We start from the raw sequence: 17,474 nt of genomic DNA on the forward strand, positions 1-17,474 counted from the left end.
TGCCATTTTCCTCCTCACTTCACCTCATTCCAGGAACACTGACTTCCCTTTCACTTTCAAGGAAAGGCCAAGGTTTTTCCTCCTAAGGGCTTCTGCTCCTGCTGTTCTTCAGCTTGCAACATTTGTGAACTTCCTATCTTTTTGCATAGTTGCGCTCTCTTTATTCTCTGACCAGAAGGTAGTAAAAGCTGCCTTATTTTCCTTTGCCTTCTCCTACCACTTTAGTAGGGACTGAACCCAGGGTCTTATAACCACTGAGCTATAGCCACAGTTTTCCCTTCACTTTTTTTTTTTAAGACAGGATTTTGTTAAATTGTTCAGGCTGGCTTCAGTCTTCTTGCCTCAGCCTTGCAAGTGGGTGGGATTACAGGCATATTTTACCACACCCAGCTTTTTTTCTTTTCAGTATAGCACTTAGCACTGCCTGTTGTTACATTTTTTTTGCTCATATTTACATCTTTATTGTGACTCTCCCACTAAACTATAAGCTTACTCAGGTCAGAGGGCATTTCTACATTATGTGTACTATGCATACATCATCATATAATATGAAGCATGTAGCACAGCCTCTAGTGCACAGTAAATGTTGAGTGAGTGGATAAGGAGAGCATTTGCCGGTGCAGCAGCTTACTTTTAGGAGGGAAGGTAAACTATATAACCTATGTTAGATTAGTCATCGACTAGTCCTTTGTAATACAAGGACATGTAGATGCTGTGCTTCCATTCACCAAGAATATGACAGATCTTTCACTCATGTAACTTGGCATAAATGTCTTAAGCAGTTGTCTTCTAGAATTATTTTTTAGGGCTGGGGATTTAGTTCAGCCTTGCACGCACAAGGACCCAAGTTCAATTGAAAAAAAAAAAAAAAAAAAAAAAAAAGAATTATTTTTTTAAAAGACCAAGAATAACAAGTCTCTGAAATACCTGACAGGTGTTCGTGGACTGCCAATAAATCTTCGTGGTGATCGGATTTTTGGTTCAAATGAAAACTTTTCTTTTACACTTTCAAGTACAGATGGAGCCACATATGTAAAACCCTGAAAGACAGTTTTAACAATGGACCACAGGATGGCATTTTGTTACATACATCAAGAAATTGTGTATTCAATAACTGATACACCAACATGATGCACATCTAAAATCACCAATCCTGGGGCTGAGGATTTAGCTCAGTGGTTCTGCTGCCTGCCTCACAAGCACAAGGTCCCGAGTTCGATCCCATTTACCAAAATAAATAAAATCACCAATGTTGGGCTAGAGGCGTGGTTCAGTGGTACACAGTACATAACATACGTGAGGTCTTGGGTAATATTCATAGCATTACAAAGAATATAAATAAAACAGTGAAATTACCAATGTGTATACTCTCCCATCTCTTCAAATCTCATTTTCACACGTGTTAACCATGCAGCTCCCCCTTTTTTTCCAGAATTGAAACCAGGGCCTGAAGCCTCCCAGGACACATCCTACACTAAGGTACATACCCGTCCCAATATCCAGCCATTTCTTAAGGCACAGACATCGAGAAAACAGTATTTTATTGAGTTAGCCCCATTAGCCAGGAAACAAAATCCATTCTGTTAAGAGTAGGCGAAAAAAAAAGGTAGCTGGGCAAGGTGACCAACGCCTACAATCCCAGCACCTTGGGAGGCTGGGACAGGCAGATCTAGAATTCAAGGCCAGCCTGTGCAAAACAGTGAGTCCCAAGGCAAGGGATTTAAGTCACTGGTGCTGCAGCCTGCCTCACAAGTGCAAGGTCCTGAGTTTGGTTGCTGGTACCACCAAAGGAAAAAAAAATTCCCTGACTCAAAAAAAAGGAAAAATGTTAAATAAGAACAGAAATGCAAAGAAAATTCTATTGTTTTCAGCTATGTGCATATAATAAACAACTAAGGGAAGGTGAGATGGGTAGGGGAAGGATAAAAAGGGAAAAGAAAAAAATGTGAGATAATGAAAAGATGGAAATAAAGTGTTTGTAGATGGGGAGGGGAGGAGGGGGTGAAGGGAGGGCAGGGGTAAGGGGAAAAAATGAGAATCAAGACTTGTCATGTAGAGGTACAAGATCCCAACAATGAATGTAACTGTACTGTATCCCTAAAATGTACCAATAAACTCAATTAAAGCGAAAAAAAAAATTAAAAACAATAAACAACTTAGGTGATCAGCCTCAATTCAGTTTTTCATAATTAGGCCAAACTAAAACTAGAATTCTCTCACCTAGCATGTGTGATACTTCTGATTTGAGGCCAATGATTATAATTTGGTTATTTTTTTGATGAACAAGTATCAGCGTAACAAAAACCCTTAAGGGAAAGTTAGATTTTTAAAAAACTGATTTTGTAGGTAGCAATAAGTTTTAAAGTGATAGCTTAAAAAAAAAAAGAATAAAGTTATGATAGCTTAAAAAATAATAATAAAGTGATAACTTAAGAACAAGTTAGCTAGGTTATCTCCATGAACTTCAAAGCAAATTTAATTGAAGAGATCATTCTCATACTTACTTATTTCACTTACCAGAAAGACCTGGTTGGCACTTTCACTGAGAGTTGAGTCGTCTGGGCTATCAACAGGTGTCTGACGTGTAAACTTTGAATCAAACTGACTCACATCCTCTTCAGATTGCTTTATAAAAACAATTATTAGAAAATGGTGAATAATGTACATTACAAATATCAATCAAATGTGTTGCAAGCTCTAGGTAGAGTGTAATACCAGAAGAGTCTCAGCAAGCACAGACCAAAGAAAAAGTGCAGATGGAAAGGTCAGCAGTGAAATTACATCTTCAACTCTTAAACATTAATATACATCTAGTATATAGTTATCAATCCTATTAAAAATGTAGCCAGGCATGGTGGCGCATGCCTGTAATCCCAGCACTCGGGAGGCTGAGGCAGGAGGATTGCTATGAGTTCCAGACCAGCCTGGGCTATACAGTGAGTTCCAGGTCAGTCTCAACTACATAGTGAGACCCTGTCTCAAAAAAACAAAAAAAAATGTGAACAGTTGGACATGGTGACACATGCCTATAATCCCAGCACTCAGGAGGCTGAGGCAGGAGGATTACCCTGAGTAGTTGGTTGTGGAAGAATAGCAGCACCTAAGGCCAAGCCACCAGATTTATTTCTTTAATCCTCCTCTCTTTCCAAATACATCCAGTTAAGACTCTTTGGCCAAATACAGTATAAGGAATAAATAAAATTTTTTAAAACTCTGATTTAATAGTAAAAGATTACCACATTGACTTCATTCACAAAACCCACTATGTCTTGAAGTTTTTATTCAAAAGTATATTTTAGAGGATCACTGTAAGTTCATGGCCAACCTTGGCTACATAGTGAATTCAAGGCCAGCCTGGACAATAGTCTCAAAAAATAAAAGCCAGCAGAAAAAAATGTGAGAGAATGAAAAGATGAAAATAAAGTGTTTGTAGATGGGGAGGGGAGGAGGGGGTGAAGGGAGGGCAGAGGTAAGGGGAAAAAATGAGAATCAAGACTTGCCATGTAAAGGTACATGATCCCAACAATGAATGTAACTGTACTGTATCCCTAAAATGTACCAATAAACTCAATAAAATTAAAAAAAAAAAAAAAAAGCCAGGCATGGTGGCCCATGCCTGTAATTCCAGCGCTTAGGAGGCTGAGGCAGGAGGATTGCTGTGAGTTGGAGGCCACCTTGGCCTCCATACTGAGTTCAAGGCCAGTCTGAACAACATAAGCAAGACCTTGTCTCAAAAATAAATTAGAATAAATAAATACAAACAAATAAAATATTTTTCTTGGAATACTAAACCAAGTTAAAAACAGCTGGTATGGTGGTTTATATCTATAACTCCAGCTATTTGGGAAGCAAGACAAGAGGATCTCAAGTTCAAGGCCACCCTGGGCAATTAATGCTGGTATTACTTATTGTTTTTATTTGTTTCTGAGGGAATACAAAAGTATAAAAAGAGGTTAGACCAAAGTTTCTTTAACAACCATAATGTTCCTGTCAGCTGAGATTTTCCCCATTCTATAAAAGACCCTGGCCCCTGAAATGACATGCTTTCAGGTATACATACCAACAGAGGTTTAAAAGGGGGTTCCACCTTCCGAGCCAGAAGTTCTTCCCAGTTAATGTGTCTGAAGAATGGATGGGCCTAGAAAAAAACAGAAAAAGTCAAGGCGAATAGACTGTGACAAACTTTTAAGAAGTTACAATTCACAAAATAAACTTAAATTTCTAAGCAACTACACACAACCCTCACAAGTAAGTTAGTATTATCCTTTCCCAAAATGCCAGCCATGCCAATCCCTACTTGAACTTCTCCAGCATCCCCGGGACCAGCTCCAAGACGAGAAGCAGCATTTCTTTTCAGCAGCTTTAGGGAGAAAAAAATAAGCAGTGGTAAAAAACAGTCCAATTGTGTTTCTTTTCTCCGTTCATAATGTGCTTGTCTATTTGCCTTGAGAAAATATAACTTATTAATTACCACCAAATACTGCCTGAGAACAAAAAGACATCTCTAATTTTGTATTTTGTTCTCAAAATCTATATCTATGTGTGATTCTTTCTTCTTCTTTTGATGGTAGTATTCAGACTGAACCCAGAGACTTCACACTGAGTTACATTCTCAACCCTTTCTAAATTTTTTATTCCAAAGCAGGGTCTCACTAAGTCACTAAGTTGTTTAGGCTAGGCTCAAACTTGGTATCCTTCTGCCTCAGCCTCCCAGTGCTAGGATTATAGGCCTGTGCCACCATGCCTGGTTTATATATGATTCTTTATTCAAAACAGATCTTCAATTCTATATAGCTGAGCATGGTAGCCCATGCTTATGATCCCAGCTAATCTGGAGGCTAAGGCAGGAAGATTACAAATTCAAGGCCAGTCTGGACAATTTAGCAAGACACTCTCTCAAAATAAAAAGGACTATAAAAGGCCACATCAGTAGTTGCCTGACATGTGCAAGGTTCCAATGCCCAATGCTGAGGTAAAAAAAAAGTCTATCTAGGTAACTAGAATCCTAGTAGTCAAAATTTGTAATCTGAGTACCTGTTTAGAACCCTACTCATGAGCTAGGAGCACAGCTCAGTGGTAGAGTGCTTGCCTAGCATGAAACCCAGGGTTCAATTCCCAGCACCATAAAAAACAAAAATACCTTTTTAAGCAGATCTCTGGCTTCTTGTGTGAGGTAGGGAGGCAAATTAAGCTTACATTTGAGGATTTTGTCAATTGTTTTCTTTCTATTTTCCCCAGTGAATGGAGGCTAAGGGTAGAAGAAAATGAGAAAAATTAGCCTTTAAAATAGTATTCATTTTCTGAATTAACTAATTATAAAAGATTTAAAAATCTATGCTATGAAATGAATGAACTAATAAAGACCTGTAGTTTTTAAGCAATGCTATAGAGGAGGTAGCAAATGTCCTGGAAGGAAGGCCAGATTTCCATTAACTTGCACTATGATCATCAGTGATTGTGGGATTTTATGCCCATTTCTGCCCTTGTAAAACAAATGCATTATGTATCCTCATCTATTTCACAGATGTTTTAAAGTATTTAGCTCAGTGGTTCCACAGCCTGCCTTGCAAGCAATAGGATCTGAGTTCAATCCCTGGTACCAAAAAAATAAAAAAAAAAAAAAAAAAAAAAAAAAAAAGTGTTTTTAAAATTATGGATTTCAGGGCCGGGGATTTAGCTCAGTGGTTCTACCGCCTGCCTTGCAAGTTCAAGGTCCCAAGTTTGGTCTCTGGTTCCAAAATAAAAAGTATGGATTTCATAAGTACAGGGCAATATTATCTTAAATTTCTGATAACCAAGCTTTGAAAATAACTCCACTGGTAATATTTTCAAAGAGTAAGGAAAGGTCTCTTGCTATAGTGGTTTAATAACTACTCAGCACAGACCATAATACATGAAGCTTTTAACTGTGCACCTACTGCTCCAGTCAGCATGTCATACATTAACGCTCCCAAACTCCACCAATCCACAGCACGATTATGGCCACTTCTCATCAAGATTTCAGGGGCCCTACAATGAGAAAAATATTATGCCTAAAAATTCACGCATTTATGTACCATCTGAATTAGAATTTTAGAATTGTAAAAACAACACACAAAGCCAACGGTATTACAGAAAACTATAACACTACTACTTAAATCAGGTAAAAGTTAGGTATTACCCCCACACAAGTTATATTTCTTTTAACATGCAGCTCACATGTATTCTATTGTTCCACAAAATGTATGTGTGACTGTTCCATCATGAATAGATTCTTTGCATAGTCCAAAGTCTGTTAGTTTCACGTGACCTACAATGAAGATTACAGCAGGATTATTTTAAGCATGAGTGCTATTTGACTTATCACATGAGACAATGATCTATCCTTTGATTTAATTTCTCTTCAAGATGTCAAGAATTAAGTAGGTGCCATCCATAAGGTAGCAAAGGGTAAGACAGTCAGTTTTTGCCAATGATATAATCATTCTAGTAAAGATAAAGTTAAAAAAAAAAGCAAACAACAACAACAAAAAAAACAGCTTGTCTAACTCTCTCGCTTTACCTATATGCAGAATCTTCTTAAATCTTGAGAAGGAAAAGTCCTGGAAAGCTTCTTTCTGAAGTCTGGTTAAGTAAACAGACTCTAATAAACATACAGTATTCTATACCTTTTAAGCAAAAGTCATGACACTACTTCAAACATATCGCTTTTATCACAGTAATCTATGACCTGAGAGTTCTTTAAATGGTTTCAGAAAGTCGCTGTAACAAATTAGCTTACTCTGCCAAATGCTACAAATAAATTTAAGAATTTAAATTAGCATAGGATAATCATCTCTGCTCCAGAAGGTGGAGCTCCTCTTCGTATAAAGATTATTTCAGCTAAGTTTAGCTTTAATGAACTTTCAGGTGATAACCAGAGGCTCAACACCACCAAGAGCCCTACTATTCCAGGTTCATTTCAGAGAAAGAAAAAGGGAATGGCTGACCTACGGATTAAAATGTAAGTATATACTATATTCTGATACAGAAGAAATAGGGCCTTTATTTTCACAGATCCACCTGATATACTCAAGTTTACAAATCAAAGAAGTTTACTATTCCATCACTCTCATATTTTATCCCTTGCCTTTGAATTCAGAATCAGAATCCAGATCTTGGTTGAGGGAAGGGAAAGACACTGATTCCCATGATGTATTTGGTTAACTATGTCATTTCTCCTTTAAAAAAATTATTTGGAACAATTATATTGGCCTCAATTGTCCATAAAGCCTTTCTGGCCAAGAGTCTGAGACAGTTAACTACCTCAAGGCTCACTTTGGAGACATCTAAAGATCAGCAGCTTCTACCAGCCCCCTAGATATCCTGCTCTGTGATTTGCTCCTTTGAGGTATGAGTAAAGACCTGCCAGATCTACCCAGCCCAGACTACTGCAGCAGATACTGAGCTCTCTGCAGCAGCAAGCAGTTGTGTAGACACACTTTGCTAAATCTATACCTGTACAGAATATTTGTCTGTTATCACAAATAGCAAGAATTAACTAATACCTAATAAACATTTTATTTCCAAGGCTGTATTTTCATTAAATTTAAATCCCTTTCTTTTTCCAGAATTAGTAAAATGTATCATAAAATATACTGATTCCACACAATGTCAGAAAGTAGCACATACCCTTCATCTCAACACTCAGGAGGCTGAGGTAGAAAGTGCCATGAGTTTGAAGGCTACATAGTGAGACCCTGTCTTTAAAAATAAAATACACTGATTCTAATACTGTATTTTCACCACTAAAACTTAATTCACCTTTAAATTTAGGAATAAATCAAAGTTAATGTTTGGACTGGCTTTTGGGTCATGAAAGATTTTTTTCAAAAAAGAAAAAGACGTAAAGAGTAGTTATCTTCAAATTGGTTTACTCTCATCAATTATAAATACCTAAATATTTTTTAAAAATCAGCAAGTGCTATGATGCCATAAATTCTGAGAGATCAAATGTATTAATAGCAAAGAGATGAATATGGGGGCTTTGAAAATGGCCATGACCTATGTGGGAAGATTTTAAGATGATTATTTACTACAAACTGTTTATAATATTATCTCCACCTTGGTGATTAAGCATGATGTTCTCCGGCTTCAGGTCTCTGTAGATGATCCCCTTTTGATGTAAATGCCCCAAAGCCATGGAGATTTCTGCCAAGTAAAAGCTGGAAACAAAAGTGATTTAATAAATTAAAAAGAATAATCTACCCAAAGCAATTTATGAATGGAGTAAAATTCCTTGAAAGAAACAGACATGCACCAAAGACCAAATTAGTGACGTGAGGGAATACATGGGGAAAAGAGATGGCATAGGATGCTGCCAAGAGGCATGGGGGACGTTTATTTTTCACTCTTTTAGTGAAATTATAAACGGTTTTATTTTGCCATTTGAACATACTGCTAAAATATGCAAAGAAGTCAGACTATGCTAAACTGTGACTGATCATTTTCAGTTCTGTGTAGGCCAACACTCATTCAGATCAAAGCAAATTCCTCCCACCCACCCACAACTTTAAAATTGCACAGGAAACAGAAACTTTGTTATTCTAAGAGATCAAATCTTGATTTTAAAAGTTACCATATAGCCTAACCCTTAGAATCCCATTCATCCCTTAACAAGCTGTATATTTACAGGTAGCAATACCCACAGTACCTGCCCTCCCTCTTGCCAGCCAGCCCACAACTATAAACTATGTGACACTCAAATTTATCTACCTCAAAAGAATAAAGGGCTGAATCAACCCTGTCTGGATTCGAAAAGCACAAGGCACTGCAATACTGGCTGCATAACAAGGTTGCAATCCTGCAGATTACTCCAGGATGGAGAGGGTGTGTCCTAGAGGACTGAGGCAGTTTCACAGCCAGCAGGACCACAAACACAGCCTCCAACAGGGCTCAGAGAGCCTCCTCCAAAAAAGGGCACTTCATCCCTAAGGCTCTTAAATGCAGCTTCTGTGTTAGAAAAGGCCTGAAATTAAACAATGGAATGCAGTTTGGTAATTAAGGTAGAAAAAACATTTAGGTGTTGTTTTCTATTCAATTAATGTGTAGGATAAACTGATTCATTTTTACCCAGTACTGTTGCTTCACAAAAGGATGTGTGTATTTTAATCTGAAGCAGATGCCATCTTACGAATAGGAGGGTAGATCCCATCCTGGCTACATAATCAATCCACAGATGATATGTGCAGGCTTATCACTTCCCTAAGACTGCACCTTGGGAACTGGAAAGTCTAAAAAAAAGAGGAGATGATTTCTGATACTTTCCACTGTTCCACACATAAAGGTTCACTGGAAAACCACACTCACCCACAGCCAAGGCAAGCAGCTTACCAATTCAAGGAAAGAAAGCCGCAATGAGAATGGTTCTGTTAGGAATAACAGGTGTGAAGAGCGGTCCACCCAAGGCCTGGGGGCAAAGGAATGATATGACCTACAATAGCTGCTCAGTCCCAAAGCTGCTTCTCCCCCTTGAAGTTCTGAGTGACTGACTGGCTCTAGATCAATTTACGAATCGCTTGGCTGCCCGCAATGGGAATGAGACATTGCTTTTAATTATAAGAATCATTACCTGAATCCGTGTAACCACAAAAATTTCACTTACCAGGCTGTATCTTCCATAAATATCCCCTCTCTTTCTAACTGCATAAATAGTTCTCCTCCTGTAAAGAAAAGGAAAAGGCATTAGGAATAATTATTACTTCTAAGGCACTTACAATGAGCTTATACTTCCCTTCTAATTCAAAAAGTATTAGCCCTTAGAAATAAAAACTAGATCTGAAAAAGTACATAGATTTTTAGAAACAAGTCTGCAGGATTCTATTTTTTGGCAGCATTCTTATCCTTCTAAGTTTAAAAACTAGAACTGGCTTAGAATTCTAGGTTTTATATCTACAAACATGAAATTATATTTAGATTGTAAACTCAAAGTTAAAAAAAAGAATCTTGATTAAAGCCACTCTAATATTTTATCCACAAACAGAAAAACATTATTAGATAATTAAACGAGCCTCACTGATTTTAGTGAATGCTAATAGTCTGTATGTTCTAAATCCTTAAATAAATGGAACAAACCTGGAAGTGGCCTTGTAAAAACCATGGCACAATTTAATCAACAAAATAAATAATAAAGAGTTATATTCTACTCAATAATCTTAGAATTCATGAGTCCCCAATGATATAAATGAATAAATTTTTAAATGGGGGAGAAAAGAAAGCTCTGTATTACAGCAGAATGTCAAGTAATAAATGAAAGAGGCACGAGGGGATAAGAAAAATCATTTGGCAAACAGCACAGCTAATTGTTACAGTCAAGAATCAATGGAAAACTGAATATGAAAGCTTGATGAGAAATGAAATATTTTAAATATCTCCTCAAAATATACTTATTACTCACAAAGGTGAAAATACCAAAGATACCAACTTAATACATCTGAGCAAAGTGAGCATCAGTTCACTTTGACATAAGATATAAATATCATGCGCTGCTGACCTGACGTATTGAGGAGGACACAATGTCACTTCAATGTATAACCTGAATCCGATCCTAAAGAAACATCAGATAAACCTAAAAACTGATGCACTCTACAAAATAACTGGCCTGTCCTTAAAAAATGTCACTTTCAGGAGAGGCAAAGAAAGACTGAAGGACTATTCCAAATTAAAGAAAACTAAAGAGAGATACTGTACCGATGTTAATTTCCTATTTTTTGATAATTTTAGTAGTCATGTAAGATACCGTACTTGACTTCAGAAAATAAACATGAACTTTTAGGATAACAGGGAAATCACATCTGCAACACTCAATTCAAAAAAACTGTATGTGTATATATATATTTACATATATGTGTGTGTACATATATATACTTGTATATATATATATATATATATACGTATACACACACACACACACACACACAGAGAAAGGAGGATAAAACAAAACAAATATGATAAAATGATAACATTTAGAGAACCTAGACAAGGGCTATATGGGAATTATCTGTATTACTCTTGAAAATTTTTTATATGTGTCTGAAACTAGGTCAAAATAAAGCTATAAGAAAAAAATGGCAGTAGTCACAACAAAGTTGCTAAATCCTGCAGTTTTCTGTTCAAGTGACTAGCTATTATAAAATTTATTTCTAAGAAATCCAAAGTGTGTTTGCTGGAAAGCTATTTGTGATCTAGAAATAATACCATGGGAAACAAGTTCCTAGCAGATGGCAGGCCCTGAAAAATATGGACAACTCCTATCGTAAATTGCATGTTCTATCACTAATTGCTACACTAAAAACTCTGACATAACTGCAAATATATTCACTACTTTAAACAATATTTTCAATTAGTTTTTCCATTCCAGTTTGGAAAGGTCTATTTTAGTGTTTTATTTAAAATATACTATCTTACCCCAGCACAATTTGAGGGCTCTACATCAATTATTTTGCTAAATGGCTACTTACAAAATAATTAAGAGAATTCTGCAAATATGCAAAAACTTAATATTCAAAGTTTCATTTTTGTCTGCAAAGAGAAACATCTGTTCACACCTGAATTCCTTCAATGTACTCATCAATTTTATGAACTATTTGATCACAACGGGGAAAAGAATTTTTCCACCAGAAAATAATTATTTTGACCAAGTTTCTGGAGCAAATGCATATAATTACACCAAACTGTGTACTGACCACTGAGATACTCAAGGATGAGGTAGAGTTTTCCACCGGTCTGAAAGGCATAAATTAAATCCACAATGAAGGGATGCTTTACTTCCTCCAGAATATTCCGTTCTGCTTTTGTATGAGCTGTATCTTTAGCATTTCTTACTATCATTGCCTAAAGGAAAAGAGATGGTCTATAAGAACAAAATAGTGAACATTTTTATTCTATAGTAATTTGAAAACCTATCTTGTGGTTTCTGGCCAATACTGAATAGTTCCCACTAGAGATTGAGATGGGTAATGAAAGACATTCACTTCTTATACACATGTGAATTGTGTTTGTGTGGGCAGTAAATATGTAAATGAAAACCTAAAGTCATATTTTCTTAAAAAAAAAAATCTTTAAGCAGATCAAGTTGATTCATACATTAACTGTTGAGTGGCTACTATGCTCAGACTCTGTGCCAAGCAAAGCAGAAGTGTCCACGGGAGCCCAGATAATTAGGGAAAAAATACTAAGTTAATAGAGGTCAGCAGAGTTCACTATATGTGAACAGGAAACTCCATCTGACCTAGCAAAATGTTTTTGTGAAGGTGGCTAGTGATACTTAAGCTGGACCTTGAAGAGTTACTAAGATGAAATGTGGAAGGTATACCAGTGTCAGAACAGGGTATGTCCAGAGATCTCTAAGTAGTTCAGTAAGGCAAGAAGTGGTTAGTGATTAGGCTGGAGAAGTAGACAGAAGCCAGGAAATGGAAGGCTTGATATTTAGGCAAAGAAGTTGGAATCTTATCTCAGAGACAAAGAAGGTATGCTGAGATAGTGAAATGAATATCTTTTGGCTTTAAGAAAGGCAATACTAGAAGCAGTGTGAAGTTTTAGGGAAGAAATGAGACTAGTTAGAAGGCTGGTACAAGAAATTAAAAAGACCTGTAATTAAGAACAGTGGAAAATAATGAAAAGACTAAAGGTACATCATTGACTAGTTAGATATAAGAAGAAATGATGATACCCTGGTTTCTGCTTAAGTGATAGGACAGATGACGGTGTTAGTCAATGACAGGGAACAAAAACGGAAAAAACATGTTTTGGGAAAACAATGTACTATTTTGGACATTCTGAGTTTAAGTTCTATGAAGTTACCTTGATGGTACACTGCTACTCATTTGGGAAACAAACACCTGTACACAAGATTATTAGTTGCAAAAAAAAAAAATTATTACTTGCCACATTAACTGTAATGATGAACACTGGAAACAAGCTACTGTAAATGGTCATACTTTGGAAACTAGCTGAAAAGCTATGGAATCTACACAATGTGTTCTTGAAGCTATGAAAATAATATCTTTATGGAAGCAAGGGGAAAAATAGTATATAAAGTACAGCAATATCTATAGTATGGTATCTTTTGTGTAAAAAGAAAATAAGAATGCATGCATGTATCTGCTTATATCTGTAAAAATGAACACAACTAAGATATACCCAAAGCTAATAAAAGTGAAAGGGCAGGAAAGAGAATAGGATTTTTTAATATAATTTTTGATCACTCTTGATGGTTTTAATTATCTATTTTTTCCTGCCTAAGTCATTTTTGTAAATATTAACTACAGATGTTGATTTCTGAGCCATGTTAATGTTTTATACATTCTCAAAATAAAATGAAGTCAACAAGGATGGAGGAGGAAAATAAAACTCAATACATAAATTTGGCCAGGCGTGGTGGTGCATGCCTGTAATCCCAGCACTTGAGAGACTGAGGCAGGAGGATGGAAGCAAGTTCAAGGCGAGCCTGGGCTACATAAGGATAGTCAAAGCCAGCCAGCCTAAACTACATAGCGAGATCTTATCTCAAAAAAAAAAAAAAAAAGAAGAAGAAGAAAGAAATTAATATTGCATGGGTAGTTTTGCCATACAAGATAAAGAATACTTAAGTAGCTGTGTGCTCTTGTGGCCAATGTGTAATTTTTTTTTTTTTTTTTTTTTTGGTACTGGGGATCAAACTTGGGTCTTTGTGCTTGTAAGGCAGGTGGTGAAACCACTGAGCTAAATCCCCGGCCTGCCAATGTGTAATTTTATTTTATTTTATTTATTTATTTTTCTGGTACCAGGGATTGAACTTGGGTCCTTGTGCTTGCAAGGCAGGTGGTGGAACCACTGAGCTAAATCCCTGGCCTATGTAATTTTTTTAAAATACAAAGAAATTTTAAATCATTTGTTGCAAGTTTGTAGTTAACAGTGATTTGTAGCTAGTAGTACTGGTACTATACTTCTCACAGTATTTATTATTCATGTATGATAAAACTAAACAAGTACAGTACTGTTATTAACGTTAACAGAAAGTACTTCTTAATAGAGTGCAATACAAAAAAATAATAAAATTAGAAAAGTCTCCATTTTATAATCACTACAGTAACACTTGAACTGGGCAAGAAACAATGAATGATAAAATCATTGGGTCAGGATATATATCACCCCATAGATCACGTATTAATTACAAAAGCAAAAAAGCACTTATACAATGGTCTTATCTAAGTGATCAAACTCAACCTTACCATGTAATGAGACAGACTGTCATAATATTCATAATATGTCTTCTGAGTCAACACACTATTTTTTAACTGTTCAAGAGGTCTAAAGTTTTTAGTGTATGTACTGCCGAAGAGCACAAGGTTTGAAGTTTTTAAATGAACAACTGGGGGAAAGTATGAGAAACCAACTAAGAGACACAATGAATGTAAAGTAGAATCACAGTGGTCAAAGAGAGTTTCAAAATGCGTAGTTGATAGCTTCAATGCAACAGAGATAAATTAAGGATGAACTAAGTAAAGACCATTGGATTCAGAAATTGGGAAGTCAGTGATGATCTACGGAACAAAAGTTTCATTGAAATAGAAGAGTCACAGCCAGGTGTAGTAACACATACCTATAATCTCAGCATTCTGGGAGGGTGAGGAAGGAGGAACACTGTGAGTTCGAGGCCAGCCTGGATTACAGAGTGAGTTTAAAGCCAGCCTGATCTATATAGTGAGACCCTGTCTCAAAAATAAATAAAATAAAACGTAAAAAGAGCTAGAGATAGAGCTTATTGGTACATCATGTTCCTAAAACTTGCAAGGCTCTGGGTTCAATACCTAGTCGTGTAAAATAATATGAATAGTCATAAGTCACAGTGTAGTGATTGAAGAAAACAGTAAAACTCGAAAACGGACCCTACTTCATCTATAAAGAGGTAAAGGAAGACAACCTTCATTACAGGAAGGTTTTGTTTAACTAAATCTGTCAGAGACATTAAAACAGTTACATGAAAAAGACAGGAGGGCTAGGAGTACCCCAAATTTAAAAAAAACCCAAAACAGGATGGAAACAGAGGGTCAGTGACAGAGCAAAGTCCCTGAATAGGCAGAAAGGAATGGTGTCCAAAACAGAGAGAGATTGGCCTCAGAAAAGAACAGGAACACATATTTTATTAGGACTGGAGAGAAAGACATAAAAACAAGTGAAAATAAAAAGATGCAGTGTTGGGATAGGGACTAGAACAGGAAGGTGAAAGAAATCACATCTGATAGTCTCAAACTGGATGACTAAAGCAACTGACTGAAAGGAATACAGGGGCTGATAATATGAAGAAATCCTTTAGGAAGTAAATTTTTCTCCAAGAGTAAAACATAGTTATAATTTTTAAACTGTTAAGAAAGAACTTTCTAGCCGGGGATTTAGCTCAGCGGTTCGGTGGGCTGCCTTGAAAGCACAAGGACCAGAGTTCAATCCCTGGTACCAAAAAAAAAAGAAAGAACTCTCTAATGATAAAGTGCTAAATTCAAGCAGAAACTGAACAGGTATCACAAACTATTTTACTTGCAGGAATGGGTTATATTATATGTTACATGTTTTCTCCTACAAAAAGTAAAAGTGTAGAGCCTATCATAAGAACTTATCTCCAGAGAAAGGATGATGAAAATACTCACCACATACAATGCTCATTAAAACTATACAAGAGTGGGCTGGGGATTTAGCTCAGTGGCACCGCACCGCACCTTGCAAACACAAGGTCCCAAGTTTGATTGAAAAAAAAAAAAAAAAAAAAAAAATACAAGAGAGGGATGGGAATGTAGCTCAGCAGCACAGTGCCTGCCTGACAAATATAAGGCCCTGAGTTCGATTTATGACACAAATACCCAAAACTATATGAGAAGAACAAGGTGGGAAATAACAAGAATGAAATAAATAGAAAACAATTGCAAAAAAGAGGTCAGCTATTGAGAATGGAAAGAATTACCAAGGAATATGGTAAAATACTATTGGGGAGCTGGGCATGGTGGTGCATGCCTCAGAAGGCGGAGGCAGGAGAATCACCATAAGTTTGAGGCCAGCCTGACTTGTATAGAGGTACCCTGTCTCAAAAAACATTTTATTTTTGGGTTAGTAGTCCTAGGGGAATCATAAACTGTACTTGCGGATTGTGAACTTTTCCTAACATCAATATACAGGTTTCTATCATTTCTGTCAGTAATGCTCAGTAGCTGAGATACAAGAATGAATGAGTCCTCAGTGGTACCTGGCCTGCCTCCCAAGCACAAGGCCCTCAGTCTGATCCCTGGTACTGCCAGGGGAAAAAAAAAAAAAGAATAAATGAGCACTAACAACTGAGCTGGTTGGGGTTAGGACTTCTCTGAACATAAGGTCAGTGGGGATAGCAAATAAATGAAGTGTCAAACTATGTTCATTAGGCTGGATTCAAACTAAAATGAGGGCTGGAGATTTAGCTCAGTGGTTCTGCCGCCTGCCTCGCAAGCACAAGATCCTGAGTTTGATCCCTGGTACCAAAAACAAATAGGACCTCTAAACTAAAATGAAAAATGAAGCGGGTGAAGAACTTGACATGGAATGGAAATGAAAGCTGATGGAGTAAAGATCAAAGAATTAGAGGTCTGGGCTATCAATCACTTACTCAACACAAAGCCAGTGAGAACAACCAAGTGATAAGAGCCAGACATGAGGAGAAATAGACTGAACTACATATTCAAATCTTCATACATTAGAAGAAAAAACAAGGTGATGGGAGAAAGCAGCACAGAAGAGGCTTACCCCTCCAAGGAGCAAGGATTGTAACAAAAGGACAGATAGGTAAGAACCATTCGTTTTTAAGTTTAAGTTTATCCATTCTTCCTTTTGTAATTATACAGTAAGTAACATGAGGCAGATGACATTTGTCAATGGTAAATCCTAATATCTAGCAGAAGGCCTGACACATAGAAGGCTCTTAATTAGATGAAATAGAAGAAGTATGGCCAATCTTGTGAACTACAAACCTTTAGCCAAAGGATACAAATTTCATAATGCAGGTAAACAAAAGCTATAGGCAATAGTAATTTGCTTCCAGGGAACATTTTTCTTTTAACTGGAAGCACAGTGTTTTCCTCAACATTTGACCAGAAGCAAATACACAAATGGGACTGGACCATTCCTGTAAGGAGTAAACAATCTGATAATTCAGACAGAATGTCTAGACACATACAACTTAAGAGATTGGGAAATATGGTTCTCTGATTTTATTTTTACGCTGGGACAGATACTCATCACATTCTTAGGTCAAGGAGGTTAATACTCTTATCTCTGCCTCCACAATAATAATATCAGAAGGAAGAAACTCCATGCCTGCCTTGCAAGTGCAAGGTCCTGAGTTAGATCCCCAATCCCTGATACCTTGGGCGGGGGAGACTCCAAAGTAGGCTACAGTCATCTAATCTAGGGATGAGGAATTAAAACCCCTGGATTTAACTCTAGTAACCTCTGTCACA

The 17,474-nt window shown here is 36.7% G+C and overlaps 1 protein-coding gene across 8 annotated transcripts in view; it reads right to left on the bottom strand.

The window, feature by feature from the left end:
• Positions 1–17,474, bottom strand: part of Rps6kb1 (ribosomal protein S6 kinase B1) — a 55,377-nt gene that overhangs the window by 18,728 nt on the left and 19,175 nt on the right. For 5 of the 8 annotated variants that reach the window (XM_033762929.1, XM_019207822.2, XM_010626727.2 and 2 more), the window contains exons 5-14: positions 11,703–11,850; positions 9,623–9,680; positions 8,083–8,183; positions 6,199–6,289; positions 5,919–6,009; positions 5,141–5,248; positions 4,298–4,360; positions 4,061–4,138; positions 2,518–2,625; positions 928–1,040 (exon numbers count right to left, since the gene is read on the bottom strand). In XM_033762929.1, the coding sequence (XP_033618820.1) occupies positions 928–1,040; positions 2,518–2,625; positions 4,061–4,138; positions 4,298–4,360; positions 5,141–5,248; positions 5,919–6,009; positions 6,199–6,289; positions 8,083–8,183; positions 9,623–9,680; positions 11,703–11,850 (959 nt within the window). Of the gene's footprint in view, positions 1–927; positions 1,041–2,504; positions 2,626–4,060; positions 4,139–4,297; positions 4,361–5,140; positions 5,249–5,914; positions 6,010–6,198; positions 6,290–8,082; positions 8,184–8,764; positions 8,987–9,622; positions 9,681–11,702; positions 11,851–17,474 lie in introns of those variants that run through there. The other 3 variants (XM_033762930.1, XM_033762931.1, XM_033762932.1) reach the window with 3 other exon arrangements.

This window comes from Fukomys damarensis, unplaced genomic scaffold (assembly GCF_012274545.1).
Source record: "Fukomys damarensis isolate Sample0158 unplaced genomic scaffold, DMR_v1.0_HiC HiC_scaffold_13, whole genome shotgun sequence".
In the NCBI taxonomy this organism is placed as follows: domain Eukaryota; kingdom Metazoa; phylum Chordata; class Mammalia; order Rodentia; family Bathyergidae; genus Fukomys; species Fukomys damarensis.